At 39.9% G+C, this 18,747-nt stretch overlaps 1 protein-coding gene across 1 annotated transcript in view; it reads right to left on the bottom strand.

Moving 5' to 3' along the window:
- Nucleotides 1–18,747, bottom strand: part of PDE3A (phosphodiesterase 3A) — a 278,295-nt gene that overhangs the window by 21,533 nt on the left and 238,015 nt on the right. Inside the window, 6 exon segments of the mRNA XM_074871467.1 lie at nt 1,913–2,112; nt 3,586–3,699; nt 8,271–8,382; nt 13,765–13,902; nt 15,259–15,428; nt 15,889–15,974. Coding sequence (XP_074727568.1) covers nt 1,913–2,112; nt 3,586–3,699; nt 8,271–8,382; nt 13,765–13,902; nt 15,259–15,428; nt 15,889–15,974 — 820 coding nt within the window.

Consider the following 18,747-nt stretch of genomic DNA (forward strand, 5'->3'; position numbering starts at 1 on the left):
TGAACTGCATCATATGACAATAGATTATTCTGTTTCAGGCCACAAATTAATGACCATTATAATATAGGTGTGTGCTTCCCGGTTTCTCAGAACTAACCTTACTTAATGGGGATTGTCATCTTTGGTGTTTGTGCCTGGCAATTCTGTCCATATTGGACTGATTCCAAACACAGAAACAAGTGAAATTCTCATTTGCAACCTGATGACACACATTCAGCCTGACAGATTTCTCAATGCTAAAATCCAAAATTGGTTAAATCTTTACTGAAACAAGATGCATAACTCTCATAGTGATGGCAACTCCATTCAGAAACTAAAGAAAGATCTAGAAAGTGGACTTTAGGGGACAACAACCATCCAGGAAATTGCTCCACTTCAGCAGCATTCATTCTTTTGACAATTTGGTTTATGGAAAGAAAAGCTTTGGGAAATATGCTTCTATGTAAAATAGATACAAGTTTTGTAACTTTTTACAGAAATATATACACATATGTTCCAGTGGCTTTTCGCTTCAATTATATTTTTCTGTCATCTAGAGATGAAAAAATTCAGTACTATCCTAAAGTACAGAATCTATTCTTTACCCCAGAGAATGGGTTGCTGAAGCAACTCAGCTTTACAGCCCATCTTGCCTAACTGCACAGTAAGCATTTGAGACAGATATATTCTGCCATCCAGGTCCAGCACCTGAGGGCAGATTTTTAATACAGCAGCACTTTATCATTATCAGAAGCTGATATAGCTAGTCATGAAAGTGGAAAAAAACTAGATGTCAAATACAAGTTCTGCAAATTTCAGGTGATACTAGATTTAAAAAAAAAAAAAAACAAACCAAACCCCAAACAAACAACAGACCAAAGCCAAAACCCCAAAAAATAACAAGACGAATTTGAATTTTTCCCATAGGGACGATACGTTAAGGCTAATCATCTAACTTACCTCGTTGATTTTTACAACCACAAAGCTATAGCACTCATTTCTTAAAAACAGATTTAAGGGCAGCATATGTCTACCTGGTATCAAAGTTCTCAATCATAGAAAGATGTGGCAAGGATGAGAAGTATTACTCTCAGTTTATAGACAGAAACTGGTACAGAGCAAGTTCAGGTGACTTGCTCCTGGTGAGAGAGGAAGTCTGGATCCAAGTTGGGGAGTAAATCTAGAATTTCTGCATCCCTACGTGACTTCTCACCATTAAGCTATCTTTTTTTCTTTTCTTGTCCATAGAAATACTTTTCTGCACAGTATGCTGAAGCCAGATAGGTCAGCGATGTAAAGTAAGGAAACATGATCTCATAATTAAGCCAATAAACAGTGACTCAGAAGTGCTGAATTCAACTCCCAGCATTGGCAGCAACTTCTGTGTAAACTTAGGTAAGTCTCAATTCTTCATTTATAAAACCGAGATTATTTTACACCACACTCAGCTCCCCTGCCCCTATAGATGCATAGTGTAAAAATACATTCATAGAAGACTGCAGCTGCTCATATTCTACAGGAACAATGGAAAATATGTTATGATCACACACAAATTTGCATGGCACACTGTCAACTACACAGGTATATTTTTATTTTATTTTAATCCTCTGTGCCTTACTGGGTAGAATAATTCTTCCCTTATTTCACAGTTACAGATTCTCTATCAGTCAGCAGAGCATTAGCCTCTCCTTCACTGAGTCATTTTATCAGTACGTTTCTTAACAGCTCTACTAACTAGAGGGTACTGAGGGTGTGTAAGAAGACTCTTACTGATAATCCCCAAGCAAAGTCATTATTTCTGTCACTCTGATAAGCTGTTTCAAAATATTTGGTAGACTTGTGCTTAATGGAAACCACAGGCACCACTGGCAAGGAGAAGCTGTTACCAAAGACCTTCCAAATTTAACAGCAATGCTGGTTGAGATTTATTTACCTGAGGAGCACTTGTTGCTACCAAAAAGGCATTGGTCCTTCCTGGATGATCATAATCATGCATGGCTGCAGCTACATAAAGAGCCATCAATTCAAGGGCAGGGATGTTGCCAGCTAGGCATCCGTAGCTGTCATCTGTAGGTGTGTATGTCTTCGAAAACACATAACCCATATGGCCGTGAGTGATTCCACTGTCAGAATCTGAGCAGAAATAAAGAAATCTAAAAAAAAAATCCTCACCACTTTTTCAGTGACTTACCGAAAAAAGATAGAAGCAACAAAGCAGTAAGAGAAGGAGCAAATTTACAACACATAACAGAAGAGTAAACACATCCCAACCTCAGTGCTTTCTGATACTGTGCACATGATCCAGTGCAATAAGGCACACAACTGAAAGGTAACAAATTCTGAGTCCACCTGGGGACATTTCAGCCATCCAGCTGAGCCTGTTCTCGAACTGTGTAAGTTACTAGCAATAAGCCATGGATTCATCGCCATGCTGGAGCTTTGTGGGTAACTCAATCTTTCCACTCCTTCCTCTAATTGCTTCACCATATAGATTAGCCTATGAGACACTAACAGTTCTTAAAGCAATGGACTAGCCTTTATTAATTTAATTATCGTGCATGTTTTCCAATTCAAAGGTCTAGACTTTGGATCTTTGCTGACAATCCTCTTAACAGCCTCTTTTTGAAGCAGCTTGAACATGCCTGGGAGAGGCAGATACTGAGTGAGATGCTTTGCTAATTTAATTTGCTTGAATGGATCCTACATGCAGCTGAACAATGTCTTTCAAATAACAAACACCAAAAAGTCCCTAAACTCAACCCCTTTCATTCCACCCATTTCACCTCACCTACAAAGCCTCCAACAACCCTTGCTAATAAAATCTTTGGGGACTAAAAACGTTTCCCGCCACACCAAAACATCCTGAAGAGTTTCACAAATGATATGTATGTGCCACACAAACACCACCAAGAAAAGCAGAAATTGAAGTGGTTTCTGCATAAAAAACTCCTGTTTTTCCAGTAACTCCCTCAGAACTCCCACAAAATACAAACAGGTCCTCTAGTTGCTACAGCTGAACCTGGAGAAGTTAATATAAAGATGCAATAAGAACAGCTTCCTGTAACAAGCAATCATAAAACAGCAGATGTGTGGTCTTGCAAACTAGTTGCAAAATGGTAAAAAGTCTCTTTCTTAGGAGACAGTGAGGAAAGGCAAAGCAACACTTCAGGACAGCCAAGCAGCGGCAAGTGCATGGCACTACCTGCGTGTCCCAGCAGTTTTGTAACAGCAAAACAATACAGGGTTTGAGGATTTAAAAGTCTACACTGCTTCCGAAGCAGCATTGAATAGCACTACTAATACAGTTTTCCTAGAAGAAAAGCTATTGTAAAAATCAAATGCTGACAATTATCTGTTGTTACAGATGACCACAAAGGCTTGCATTCACACATTGTTAAATGTAAAGTATTAGGTGTTGGAGGACCAATTCTATTCTCTTCAAAGTTACACAAACATACCTCAACACCTTCAACATCCAGTGTGCTACTAAAAAGTCTACATAACAACGAGTACTGCAAGCAATACTCAATCGTTGTCTTTCTTACAGAAAATTTCATAACAAAAACTTTAAAAATACAACATATATACTTGCACATTTAAACATACCTGAATCACTTGCTGACCCGTGATCATTAATGACAGTTGGGAGTCCTGGGATGGGCTGAGTAGTAAGGTACCAAACGGCATGTAGAACATCAGTTGCGTGAATTCGGTTGTGATCTGTGATACAAAGAAAATGACCCTGCTATTAAACATGAAGGATATTTCTGACAGAGGGAAATCAGCACCATCTAGTGGGTACTGCATGGCAGCCAATCGAGCAGAGACAAATCAAACATTATCACTGGCATGAAAAACAGTTGTATTCTGTAAATGCTCAGTTTTTCTTTTACTAAAGTTGAAGCACATTCAATGATATGTCTCCTACCCGTCAAGAAAGAGAAAACAGCAGGGAAGCAGTGGGATCTGCAATGTGTGAAAGAAATGTCGCAATGTTGCAAAGGAAGTGTTAAACAAGGAGTCTGACCTGTGCTACCTGATCCAATCCTTTACTCTAGTGGTTGCCTTTAGCTAGTTAAATACCATCAGGTAAATATGCACTGTTAACCTCTGATTTAAATTAAATTAGTAGAAAAATCTCATCCATTTCAGTAGCCTGATTTCACCTAGCTTCTAAATACAAGGCAAGTAACACCTGACCCTACTTTTTTAGGTGCTGTGCTAGCAGCTGCGCTGCAAAAAAAATCAAACTCAGGATACATGTATATTACACAGTTAAACTACATTCTTTCTGCAGTTTGCCAGAGATAAGAGTTCAGGCCCTGGATTCCATAATCTGGCTTACTACAAGCTCTCTTTGCAGAAATGAGAGATAAAAGTCATCCCAAGGCTCATACCACCAAATCCTTCAAGGCCAGATAAACTACCCCACAATCAACAGCACAACTGGCTGAGAAAGAATCGCATGCTACTTCAGCACAAAGCATCATCTAAACATACACTAACAAAAAGCAACCATGATGCTGAAAGAGGAGTAATGCTTTGCTGCACCAGGACTAAAGCTTACCTCCGAGGTTAAACCACTGAAGAACATGCATTTCAGCTTGTGATTGAGGCTAATTTTGGGCAGAGCACAGGTATTTTCTGCAGTGATGAGCTAAACACAAAGAAATCTGCTAATCTGAATGATAACCTGTGGCTACATTACTGCTGCCACAGTTCTGGAAAGATGCATTTCAGAGGACAAAGCACAAAACCACAGGACTGCACTGCTGGGCCTCCCCCATCTCTAAAACTCACAGTAATTGGCTACATCTCTAGGTAATCAGTCATCTTAGTTGGAGACACCTTGATAATGCCACCCAGTCTTGTGTCTCTCATTGGAAACCAACTGCTGCTACAGGCTTGATGGGAACAGGTGAAGAACTAGGTTATATTAAGAAGATAACGGTAAAGAATCAGGATAACACTGGAGATGATATGTATCCCTCATTAGGAAAAATAACCAATACACAAGTCCAGAAGCCCTCTTTAAGAAGCAATAAGTAAAGTTGATTGGATTCATTAGCGGTGAAAAAAAATCTCTGTACTCTGAGGGAGTAGAAGAGTCTGGCAGCAAGATGTGTAAGCAACCTGGTTTTACACCTGCTGCATCCTAAAGATAGGCAGTGTGCAGCTGACGGAAGGTTTCTCAGCACTGAGGTTGAACTTCACCCTAAGGCTGCTCCTTCTATGGGATAGGAGGAAGGAAGAGACCTGGAGTGGAGAAAGGACCCTGGAGAGCCATATTTGCCCTCTTGCCCCTGCATGGGGATGGATAATGCCTGCTCCTGCTGGGAACAGCCACCTGCCCGGTCCAGAGCAGCACTGCTGAGCCCACATTTCTAACCCCTACCATCAAGTGGGGCAGCAGCCACCAGCCTGCATTTTCCTGGCTCAGGCAGAGGAGGGCTCACCATCTTGCTGACCCTACACTCCAGTGCTAGAGGCAACTGCCTATTTTTTCGGGATCTAAAATCAGCAGAATCCTGCCTGCCAAGGGCAGACAGGTGTAACACATAAAGGTTTGGTCCTTTAATTTACCCCTTGCTTTCCTCTCTTGCTCTCCTTTATTCTTCTCCGTGACCCTCCTTTTAAATACTTGCTAGTGACGGACAGCAAAAGAGCAAGCAGCATATAAATGGTTATTTTTAGCAAGAGGAAAGTAAAATAAGGAAGGAGTCTCCTCTCCCCTGCCTTCACCGAAGTACTAAGAACATCTCTCCTGAGCCACTAATCTCCTCATGCAAAACCTAGAGGACGGCCCTGCATAAGGGTCTAATCACAGAATCACAGGATCGTCTAGGTTGGAAAAGACCTTGAAGATCATCCAGTTCAACCATTAACATAACACTGACCATTCTCAACTACACCATATCCCTCAGCGCTATGTCAACCCGACTCTTAAACACCTCCAGGGATGGGGACTCCATCACCTCCCTGGGCAGCCCATTCCAATGCTTAACAACCCGTTCTGTAAAGAAATACTTCCTAATATCCAGTCTAAACCTTTCCTGGCACAACTTGAGGCCATTCCCTCTTGTCTTATCACTCATTACTTGGTTAAAGAGACTCATCCCCAGCTCTCTGCAACCTCCTTTCAGGTGGTTGTAGAGGGTGATGAGGTCTCCCCTCAGCCTCCTCTTCTCCAGACTAAACAACCCCAGTTCCCTCAGCCGCTCCTCATACAACATGTGCTCCAGACCCTGCACCAGCTTCGTTGCCCTTCCTGGACACGCTTGAGTAATTCAATGTCCTTTTTGTAGTGAGGGGCCCAAAACTGAACACAGTAATCGAGGTGCGGCCTCACCAGTGACGAGTACAGGGGCAAGATCACTTCCCTGTCCCTGCTGGCCACGCTATTGCTGATACAAGCCAGGATACCATTGGCCTTCTTGGCCACCTGGGCACACTGCTGGCTCATGTTCAGCCGACTGTCAATCAACACCCCCAGGTCCCTCTCTGACTGGCAGCTCTCCAGCCACTCCTCCCCAAGCCTGTAGCACTGCTGGGGGTTGTTGTGGCCAAAGTGTAGCACCCGGCATTTGGCCTTATTGAAACTCCTACAGTTGGCCTTAGCCCATCACTCCAGCCTGTCCAGATCTCTCTGCAGAGCCTCCCTACCCTCGAGCAGATCAACACTCCCACCCAACTTGATGTCATCTGCAAACTTAGTGAGGGTGCACTCGATCCCCTCGTCTAGATCATCAATAAAGATGTTAAACAGGAGTGGACCCAGAACCGAGCCCTGGGGGACACCACTTGTGACCGGTCACCAACTGGATTTAACTCCGTTCACCACAACTCTCTGGGCCCGGCCATCCAGCCAGTTTTTTACCCAGCAAAGCGTGTGCCCATCCAAGCCACGAACATCCAGTTTCGCCAGGAGAATGCTGTGGGAAACAGTGTCAAAGGCCTTGCTAAAGTCAAGGTAGACAACATCCACCGCCTTTCCCTCATCCAATAAGCAGGTCGCCCTGTCGTAGAACGCTTTTCTCGGGAGTAAAGGCTAGATTAGCTTGTGAAACTTGTACTGATTTAATCCAATCAGGAGGACAGTCACCATTAGTTTGGTGTGAATAACCCATTTGTCAGTTCAGCAACCAGAAGAAAGAAGTGGTTAAGTCCAAACAAGTTGTTTTGGCTTTTACTCCCTCACAGAAATGAAAAACTGGAAGGTATATTTTGTATTAGGTAAAATATTCTGCTTTAGTGAAATGAAACACACTTAAGAAAAATGAAGGAAATGAAGGGCTAGATTCACAAAAATTCCTGAGACTCTGTGAATAGTTAATGTTTTAAACAAAGAGGAATGGCTCCAGTAGGACAGACAGACTACTGGACATCCACCTATAAGCCCCTCAGGCTACAATCTGCTGCTTCACATCCCTGATCAGGTTCAAACACAAGGAAAGATTTGAAATTTGGTCTCTCACTTTCCCAGGAAAGCTCCAAACCACCTGGCTGGGAGGCATTTTGAGTTAGCTTTCCTTCAATCCCTCCCACCATAGTTGTTCCAATTGGTATTTAGTATTTAGAGAGAGAGACTGTATGACTTATTAAATCAATGTTTCAGACATCTTTCGGGGAGGTGAGAGAAAACAGGGTGTCCTATATTCCTCTAAACTGAGGTTATCTACCAGCTAAAGGGTGTAATAGCTCCCTCTCCTTCGGGAAAAAAGGTCTTTTGCAGTTGAAGCAGTTTGGTAATTTGATTTCAATTAGTAAATACTTTGGGGATGACTGAAAGCAGTTTTTTCAGTGAATAAATGATTCACACTGAAAAATATCAGCTGAGCTGTACTGCAGGAGAACAGGATGCACTCATCTGCTTGGCACATTTTTTCTGCTTTACAAAGCTCATCTCCTTTGGTAGCATAGCACTGCTACTGTGCAAAAATCCAAACTGCTGGGGGCTGGGGCGGGGAACGTTTCAATAAACTCCAACTGGGGCACTGGGGTACACTTGCATCATCAGGGAACAGTTCTTTGTACCTATAGTAGCTTTATATGGTTTCAGGCTTGCACAGAATTTGCCCTGAATTGCTACGAAACATTCAATGCAATGAAAAAAAGACAAGAGGCTGTTGTTCAGCACCAGCCTCTGACTAGAGCCATCTATTTCGTCGTGATGTAGCAGAAGAAAAAAACCAGCTGTTATAATGAGAGAAGTGAGGCTTAAAGAACAAAGTGTATGGAAAATACCCCAAACTTTAAGGAAGCATTGTTGTCTGCTGGGAATTTTTACTTACAAGGTATTTCTCGATATCCACATTCCAAGGCATGGAAGTAGTTCATAAATTCCCTCACTGGTATTTTAAAGGTTTCAAACAGCCCCATGTCTTCAAAAAGCCTGTATGATACCTGAAAAAACAAAACAACCATGCTGCTAAATAGATGAAAAACCTCTAAAAATTAGATATAAAAATCATTCTGTCGAACTACCCCATGAAAACCTGCTTTCCAGGTGGTATTTTCTCAAGTACATCTGATCCCACTATAGCTGCAGCTATTTGCATTTCCACAGGGACTTGGCTACATAGCCAAACAGACAAGCTATTAGTACCAAACAGTTCTCCTCATTCCTTCATTACACCCTTTCAGATGTTCTTCTCTTCCTTTTGGGCATATGGATCCCCCAAATTTTGCAAGCACCTCAGGAACATACACACATAAAGGAAGATTTTAGTGTCTTGGGAAAAATTTCTCCACAAACTTCTCCAAGGAGAATCCATGAGTCGAATCAATTCTCAGAAAAAGTGGAAACAAATGAAGGAATGACAAAAGGAGAGAACCATTAGGATCCTATGCATTCCCCTACCCTTTCCCTCTCCCCCATTCTGAAAGTGAAATGGCAAAAGTGACTTCTCCAACAAGATTTCAGAGGCAGCAAAAGGTTTAGCAAGAAGAGCTGCTCCAAGTGTTCCTGCATGGAAAGATAACTGTAGACTTCCAGGGGAGGATATACTGGAAGGGAGAATGTGATGGATGAGTGAGGGGGTGGTCAGGAGAGATGAGTGCTCAGAAATGTAGACAGTTGCTGCAAAATGGACACTTGTGAAGGTAAGTTTGAACTTGACATACAGAACAATGGGACGTGGCAAAATTACTGCCTGACCTTTTAATGTCTTTCACAAATTGGACCCTAAAGCCTTTCAGCTTCTTTATTTATTTACTGCTGTTAGCTAAATTCTGTCCTTTTGATGCCATCTGTCTGGTAATGATCTGCCTAGAGCTAAGCAATTTGAAGCACATTTGGAATGATGAGTGCTATACTGATAAGAAATTGTTATAAATTATGTTTCCTGTTTTATCTGAATTTAAATCAAACAGCTATCCACACCCGTTTCTTTCTGTATATTGTGTATATAAATTGGGACCTGTGAACTGCAACTAAAGTTTAATGAATGTAAACTTCAAATGTCCTGCCACTGTGGACTTTTACAGTAAGAATAATAAAAAGCTATATGAATTTGCAGCATTAATGATCTTCCCTCCACCCCTGTCTCCCCTCCTAGTCATTTCCTACCAGGAAATGGCATGTGAACTAACTCTGGCAAAGCACTGCAACAGGCAGTGATGATGCAGAGGCAGGTTAAGTGTCTGACACTATCTGGGATGCCCCTCTAATGACACATATCTGACAGTCGGGGTTCTGCTGGTGGCTCCAGCTCTTACTTCTGTTCCTACCATAATTGTGTAAGTGCCACTAGCAATGCAGTCAGAATAATCACTGCTGGTAGTAATTTCTCTTTGTGGCCATGGCTGTTGCACATAAAGTGAAAAGTTCTTTATAGCAAAGGAGCTAAGGAGCTACTGACTTAGAATGCTCTGGAAGACATGAGCTTAGAATAAAAGGTAGGGCCTGTACAGGGCAAAACTTCACTCTCTGAAAACCCCAAGGGATCCTCCTGTACTGAGGCAGAGTGAAGAGACTGACTTTATGCACAATTTTGATTAGAAACTGCATAGAATTCTGTTTATCTGGAATCACGGCTGAAGTAAATCAGCCAGGATCCAAACTTTCATCTACGGAGAGATGAGGTATTTTATACTCATCGTAGACCACTGAATAGTAAGCTTCATATTTCCCAGCAAAATATCTCTGTATAAAAAGAGGAAGCATAAATATTATTCTGCAGGACCAAACCTTACTGGTCTACATTACCAATACTGGACAGGTATCACAAATAAAGCATGTCATAAAAGCATGTTTTTCCTCCCCTTGGATTTTGGGGGGCTGGAAATTCCACAGCAGTTGAAAAGAAGCAAAGCTGACTGTGATGGATATGAGTGATAGCTCTTCCCCACGACTGGGAGTAAAATGGCATTATTCTCTGTGATCATTAGAAAGCATAAACAGCCAACCTACTCATCAGGACATTTTTGTAACGTTGTCTTTCTTTCTTTCTTAGCAAATGGAGGGGAGGAAGGGGTAAGGGCAGGTCAGAAAGAGGAAAAAAGGGCATCGATGTCTTCCAGAAAGTCAACTAACTAAATTCTTTTATTTAAAAAACAACTGTGCAGTTTTGTTCATTCATTGCTGTCTTAAAATCCTTCCTTCCCAAACCACATGCTGCTTCATAACCTCTCTGGGAGTTACAATCCCAGGGGGTGAGCATGGTGCCCTCGCAGCCGTGGTGCGGTCCCCGCTGCCAGGGACGAGTCCAGGGAAACTCTGACAGCTGCCAGGTGCTCGGTGCTCTTCCTTCCAGCCTCCATTTTCTGCTTGTCTCTGCAACAATTGCTAATGTTTGAATGAATCATTTATAACTCAGATACTTCTGGCAGTGCTGCCTGAAGAAGGACAAGCACTTCTCCTGAATGATTCCTAATGGAAGCTGTTTTGGAAATGGGGATTGTTATCCACACGTAGCTCCTCTCCTGGGTGTTGCAGGCACACATAAATGCCTCTTGTTGGAGCACACATGCAAAGTTTAGGTTAGTGGTTCCCTAATGTTTGCAGGTAACCAACCCTCTTGCACTCCTTTTTTGTCTTTTGTATTTGCTTTCATCAAATGTGTGTTTCTTTTAAGTTGTCGGGACCCGGTCTCTGGCTCTGACAAACACAACTCCTCTCAAGGGCTGCTGTGACGATTCCAGGAATATCGCATCCCCCAAGGATTGATTTCCCTCACTTCTGCATATAAAGGCTGCAGTTTCTCTCTGCAGAAGCCATGGGTGATGATGAGATGACCAAACATTCCTCTTGGCACCACCCAGGGACCAACTCACACATACTGCAATGATGCCACCCCACCTTGACACTGCTCGTGTACTGAGAGCATAGGAGCACCACCAGCATTTCTTGTCTCTATGGGCCCAGTAATAAAAGCTAGAGAGAGACCCTGACTTTAGCTTATTCTTTTTCATTTTATTTGCTTTCCAAGGCAAATGAGTTTCTTTTCCTCAGGTTTTCATTTTATAGGAGCTCTAAAAAGAGTGTTAAGTGTGATTGAAGACATTATCTAACTTTATGGCCTGTTGTGAAGCATCAACTCAGTTGGAGAGGTCTTGCTGTTCCTTTCTGAAATGAGACTGGTATGTAAATTCCTCTCTAACCCCTATCATGCATATTTGTTAGTGTCACATTTAGAGTGCTTGCCACTGTACTTTGCACAGATGCTTTTACGGCCGCTGACTGGTTTGGAGTCTTTTTATATGTCTAAATCAATGTAACATTCCAAAAAGAAGAAACAGACATCTCAAGCAGCTTTAAAGATGCTAAGCCAGCATTTGCTTTCTAAACTGAATGCTTCCCTAGAGGCACGTGTCAACTCTGCTTTGTTCCATCTCATAAATTTAACCTAGCAAAGCAAACATAGTTAATTCAGCTTGTTAATTTACTTATTTTTAATGGATGAGTCCATTTAATAGCAAAATACAGAGAATAAATCATTAGAGCTTTTATTTTCCTTTGTTTATAATATACCAGGATTTAAAAATTATACAAGAAAAAGGCAATACTTTCAGCTGCAGAAAAATTTATTTTAGTTCTCTTCTTTCTGAAAATACTTTTGTTAGGAACATCTGAGTAGGTGGGGGAAAACTAAAGGATCTATCTTTATTTTATGAACAAGGTTGAACTTTCTGCTCTTAGGGAGTGGGAGTTATTACAAACAGCTGTTACAGAAATTGCTGAATTTTGATCACAAATATTATTTATTAAAGCTTCTCTATTTTATTTCACAGGCCTCATTTCCATTTAAACCATGATACACTGCAAAATGGATTACATGCTCAGAACCTGTGCAAAAAAGCACATGTTGAGAAGCAGAGTGTGGAGCTTTAGTGCAAATTGAGGGAGGCACAGAAGGAATTGTCCTGAGAGATACAGAACTCCATACAACTTGGTAAAGTGCTTAAAATCTAACAAATTTTGGCTCATCCAAACTGTTGGTTATGCCATTAGAAAGAAGTTCTGTTTTTCCTTATGTTTCATTTACCATTCTATTATCATTCTATGGTATTAGAAAACAACATGACCAATATGATCTAGAATTTTAATCACACGCTCACTGTCTAGTGCAAAAGTGTCTCAGTGATCACCACTGAATTTATCTCAGTATTGACATGCAGCCATAGTTTGCTTATTTCTCTAAAATTAACCTGGAGAGCTGGCAGGCTGGCTAAACATTGATGTTACTTGCCAAGCTACAGAACAATAAAAGGCAGACCACAGAATAAATGTGAAATCATGCTGTGGTTTTCCTGGTTGACCACTGGATAATTGAATCTAGCTGAGTAATAGTTAACCACCAAGGGACCAAGATTTGATACAGCATTCTCTGGAGTTTGTTGCACTGAGATCTGCCTGACACACTAACCCCTGTGTTTGTGAGGGGTGTTAATTGTACTACATTATACCAATTAACATAATTTCTTCTTTCCAGCACTCATGACTACATAATGCCCTGTAAAGTAATACTAGATCACTCAGATTCTCTTGGGTTTTTTTCCATTCCATCACTAAATAATTTGTCTTTACTGTTTCATAAATTTCAATATTTCATAAGAAAGTCAGTGTGCCAGGAAAAGGGGCATAACAGAGAAGAAAGTTCTGCCAAGAAAGTTATTATCGAAGTGACACTAACCGTGCTGGGTAGAGATGGGCTGTGTTAGTACCTGCATTCAACTTAGAGGAGGGAATGGAAAACTGATAGTTGAAAGAAAGCTCCCACATCCTGATTCATAGTAAATCAGTCTTCCCTATGTAATAATGATATGAATTTGCTATTGAAGTGCTGACTCTTTAACAGTGAGGGAATATAGCAAGGACTACTTTTTCCCCCACTTCCTGAAACCTTGCTTTCTTGCACATCCTGACTAAAATCTCCAATACAAAAAAGGGCCAAAGTTCTGTATTTCCTGCATCAACTGAATATATTTACTCTTCAGTCCTCCCATGCTGAACCCCGTGAGAAATCCTTTCACAAAGAACTCAGTAAGGGGTGGCAGGACCTCCTGCAGATAGAAGAGAATGAAAGGTTTATGTAAACTCATTGGCATAGAGGAGCAGGCAAAACAGGTGTGTGGTCTTTTCTTTCACATTTTAGAATTTAAAAATACAGAAATTTAAAAGTAAGTAATGTAATGACACAGAGTTCATATTGTCAACTTTGAATTAGGTGGCAGGGATCACAATTCATTGGATGACGAATGTTGCAAGGACAATGGGTCTTAACACTACTTGTCTAAATCTGTCAAAAATTTAGCCAGTCATTGCAGACAAGATATCTTGCTCACCTGACTGAGAATCCGACCACATTTCTTTCCAATTTTTTCCACCAAATCAAAGATTGGGAAGTTCCAGCTATTTAGCTGCTCCATCAGGGGATCCAAGTTGTCCATAACCAGAGGCTCAGGAGCAAGTACAGCCTTGTCCTATGGAAGAAATCAGAATAAACAGGAATTTTAGTTCCATGAAGCATCTCATGCCAAAATTTATGTTCTTAAAAACTAAGGTCACATTAGCATGATCTGTAAGTCAATGGTACTTTACTCAGCTCAGCGGAGATGTCCCCATTTCTACCAGCCCTGCAGCTAGTCACTCTCCATTATAATTTGTTTCACTTGAATGAGTAGGAAATTCTTTATATGAAACATCAGTCTCTGAACTTATCCATGAGACACATTAATTCATTCATTCAGGGGAATCATTCATTCATCTCCAAGGGAGTCCTTCATTGTCCAAGGGTCTTCTTCATTGAAAATCTGCTGCAGTATAGAGGGAAAAGTGCTCAGTTTCTACTTCTGCATCAGGACCCATTCATCACAATTTAGCATGGCTAATGGAGCTTGGTCCATGTGAAGACTTGTACTTCTTAAACTGAAACCTACCTGTTTTTCAAGGTTTGCAAATAAAACATGGGTTGTGCCCCTCCTTTCGCATTTCTCCCTGTATACTTCCTTGAATTTCATTATTACTAAGAAACTGTAGAAAAGTAAATGCCAAAATATCTCAAGAAAAATGCCTTCTCTCAGCATGTCCAACTCCAAATCAACAGATTACAATAAAGTTTTCAAGACCTTATGCCAATGTAAATTTATTAATTCAGTTGTACAACAGGCTGCGGAAAATTTAACTAAACAAAGCTTTCCCTCTACATCTCAATCAAGCTTACAGCTGAATACAGTAGTCATGAGAAGATCAGCACTTGTTCATCATACTGCACTGTTTTTATGTTCAAGACATACACCAATAATAGTATCATGCAGCACCCTCAGACAAGTGTTAATTTATTTTAAAATAAGGACCACTGTATATATTAGCCAAGATTTCAACACCTCTGAGAAGCTGAAGTGGCTGGACAGGAAGACATATACATAAATCACGTTGCTAGTCTGAGAAGGTAATTTCTCTTCCTTCCAATCCATTCCCCTTAAAGGCAATGCTAACACAGAAGCCAAACATTTCAGAAATGCCTAACACCAGATCCATAAACTTCATCATAATAGATGGTTAGTGTTTAACAAATGGCCAGTGCTTAGCTGCTCTCACATATTTCAATGGTTCCTTTCAATTCTTGAAAGTCAATCCTCCTACTGCAAGGTAGAAACCTGCTGCAATTGTTGCTTAAAACCATGGTCACAATCTTTAGACAGCCCTAGGGTTTATTTTGTGGGGGTTTGGGTTTTTCGGCTGGCTTGGTTGGTTTGGGTTTTTTTGGTTTTGTTTTTTTTTTCCCCAGCGTCAGTATACACTCAGTCTGTTGTGCAAGTGGAACTTAAAGAAGCTACCTCAGGTGGTATCAAGGGATGCAGAATGATGGTCTCAGGCGTGTATGTCCTACAGACGGATCCCTTCCGCTTCTGCTCTTTGGAGCAATCTGTCTCATCATCGTTTTGTACAATATCGCTGCTATCACTGTTGTTGGTTTCATAGTCAGAAGTGGCTTGCGCAGGATCATCTAAAACACAAGTCACAAAGCTTGTTGTGTGAACAGCAAGGATTGCATGAAAGTCATCCTGTGCCCTTCTGAATAATAGCAACAGGATCTCTGACTCATAATACATATGTGCTGCTTGGCTGGGTCCAAAGTCGGACAATCTGTCCAAAGGCATTAAAGCATATACCCTGCAGAGTGTAAAAAATGGGATTGAGGACTGAAGAGTGAGAAAAATTCAGAGGATCGTTATTTGAGCTGACTAGGTTAGATGAGGGAAACTGTATTTCCTTTATATTTTAACTCTATTCTTCATTAGCATTTTGCACATGTTGTACATATAAAACGGAAAGAGCCTCAAAGACAATTTGTATGGTCTCACCTACATATGTTCTCCTTTTATGACAGACAGGCATATCTGCCCTTTCAGTGAATGATTATTGAATTTTAAGGTATGAGGAGTTTTTGATGGACAAAGAATTACCTGCTCTGTTCAGGGTGTGTGTGGTACCATCATTCCTATCTAGTGTCCCATCACCAGCTTCTATTTGGTTATAGGGTCTGCCACAGCTGAAATACATCAAGAAACATGCACAATATAAAGAACCTTGCGCATTGGACAGTCTTATGTAAAATGATTGCCTGCTGACAGTGTAAAATTATGTCATACAGTATAAGCTATGGTACATGGTATATTCTCCAGACAAAATTACAAGAGAAAGTTGAAGTTTTATTGGAAATCAGGAATGTAAAAAGACAAAAATACAAAAGGACCTTGGATTAACTGGCCACCACCATTAATTTTGTATTGCCAACAGTAAACCTATACCATGTGATTTTTTTTTTTTAAATAAACTTTTTATTCTCTAAGTTTATCAGTACAAAATTCCCCTGGTTTTGTACTGCAGTTGCTCTATAAACATGAATGAAAATGAAGAAAATGTGCCAGAGTGCCATACAATCTTATATAATTTAATTTGAACACAGTCATAATGTAGCTTTACTCTCCTTTTCTTGTTTAGAACTTGAGTATGTTCCTCTTAAGGAGGAAAAAAGGTATTTTGCCATTAATTCGGTGACAACCTACCAAGTACATCAGAACCAAGGGGGCGTTTTGGTCGGAACATGAGGTGAGTGATCTGGCATCCACACATCTAGCAATGAAACTAGAAGAAAGAGTTTGCTTCAACATTCCCACAACAGAAAGATGTGGGAGGGATCACAATATCATGGTCTTTCCAAATGAATGGCTCTTCCCTTCCATTAAAATGCTTTATTCCTTGAGTGTGATTCCCTCTAAGCCCTAAACATGAATTCAATACCAGCTGGAACATTTCAAATTACAATGTCTCAATATGATTGAGTCTTGGACCTGAAGGAACAATGAAATATCATGAAAACATGAGAGAACATAACAAATCTGAAGCCTCGTTTAGCAGCATTATATCAAATCTGTCCATGAAAAACTGACATTTTAACATTTCTTTCTCTGGTTCAAGTGAGTATTTTGTGGCATATCTCACATGTAACAGCCTTGGCAAAGTAACTATTACAAAATTATTTTGATTGGTCAAACTTGGTACTACAAACTTTGCACCAGTGTAAGTTCACCATATAAAAATGACTGAAATCCTATGCCAGATGGCTTTTGATGGGGGTCATCCAAAACATATTCTGGAGCTTGATATGCCCTGCAAACATAATGAATTCCTGAAAGAATTTTAAATAAAAATACAAATCTATATACAATGACACTTGTAGTGCATAGCCAAGTAAACAAATCTTTTATCACTCAGGTTTATAAATAAGATGAAAAAAATTTATTAATTTCTCTCTCCCACATTCCTTGTGGTTTCCATAAGGTCAATGCTAACAAGTTGAAATGTAAAAGAGAAAGAGAGCCTTTGATTAGTTGTAATGCTACAAGGCTTTTGTGTCATTAAGAGCATACTTCTTTATTTCCAGAACATATGCAAACTCACACTGATTTAGTATGTATGGTCCACATAAAACACTATATTAAAAAAAAAAAATTACAGAGCTACCTACAAGAACACTGAAAATCTGCTCTATGTCAGAAGTAAACGTGCCCATGCAACTTTAATTCAATCCCCTTCATGCACAGGCATTATAATATACTTCTTAATCACAGGATTGTTTGACTTTTTCCACAGGATACCTGCCTCATCCACTAAACAAAATTAAAAATGATTACTTACAAGTTATTTTAACAGCATTGTCTGGTATATGTTCTTATTTAATGCAGTTTTCAAACTCTGCTATCCTACCACATTTCACTTTGTAAGTAAAAATAAAGTACAGTAAAACTACTGTCTTGATGCCACGGCCTGGGTGGATTTGATTTAAAGCACTGAACCCATCAAGAGTTCATTTCCTCTTTTGTTGTTGTGGGAGGGATTGGTTTGGTGGTGGCAGAGGTTTGCTGGTTTGGTATTATTTCTTAGCAAGGCAGTTTTTTTGTCAGTAAATGTAGGGGTTTGCATACAGTGAAGACTAGCAATCTACAGTGTGAAAGTTTTGAAAGATTTATTTCCAGTGTTTGTTAATTTAACTCTCTCAGATTTAGCCATTTAATTTCTTTGTGGTTTTTTTTTTTATTTGTTTGTTTTTTGTTTTGTTTTGTTTTTTCAAGTTGTGTTTTTTGCAAGTTCTGCTTTTTCAAGTTGTGTTACTAAGTGGTATATTATTTATATGCTGTTGGTTCAGCTTGTATCTGTGGATATGACATCTCTATATACTAATGGCTAGAAATAAGACAGTGCTTATGATTCTTCAACGGACGTTAAAGGAACAGTGACTGTTAGTAATACTGGATGCCAATTCTATTAGCAGTCATTACACCATAATATTTTAAATAATGTGTTTTTAAATAATGTGTTTATTTCAACAAATCAACAACAAAGTCAACAATGTAACTACTTGTAATGCTTACACAGTCTAAGCATTTGAAAACAAGGAAATTAAGAACCTAAATATGCTATGCAACCTACATAGATCACATAAGACAGTAGCCACATAAAAACTAATGAGCATTTTACCAATGATTACTTTGAAATCAAAGTCTACACATATCAAGAAAATGTACTTCATTACTGCCTACAACAACCTTATGTTGATAAATTTTTTCTGACATTTTTTATGCAACTGTTAACTGTTCTTTTTAATGGGTTTCCAATCATAATTGTTACCAAAGTAATAATATTTTGTTGAAGTAGTAATAAAGGCACAGTTTGATAAGACAGTAGCATATTTATGGTATATTTCCTCTTATGTGTAATATAGTTTTCATTTCAAACGAATAAGTACAAGTCCCAGTTTTGCA

The sequence above is a fragment of the Strix uralensis genome, chromosome 5 (assembly GCF_047716275.1).
Source record: "Strix uralensis isolate ZFMK-TIS-50842 chromosome 5, bStrUra1, whole genome shotgun sequence".
NCBI lineage: Eukaryota > Metazoa > Chordata > Aves > Strigiformes > Strigidae > Strix > Strix uralensis.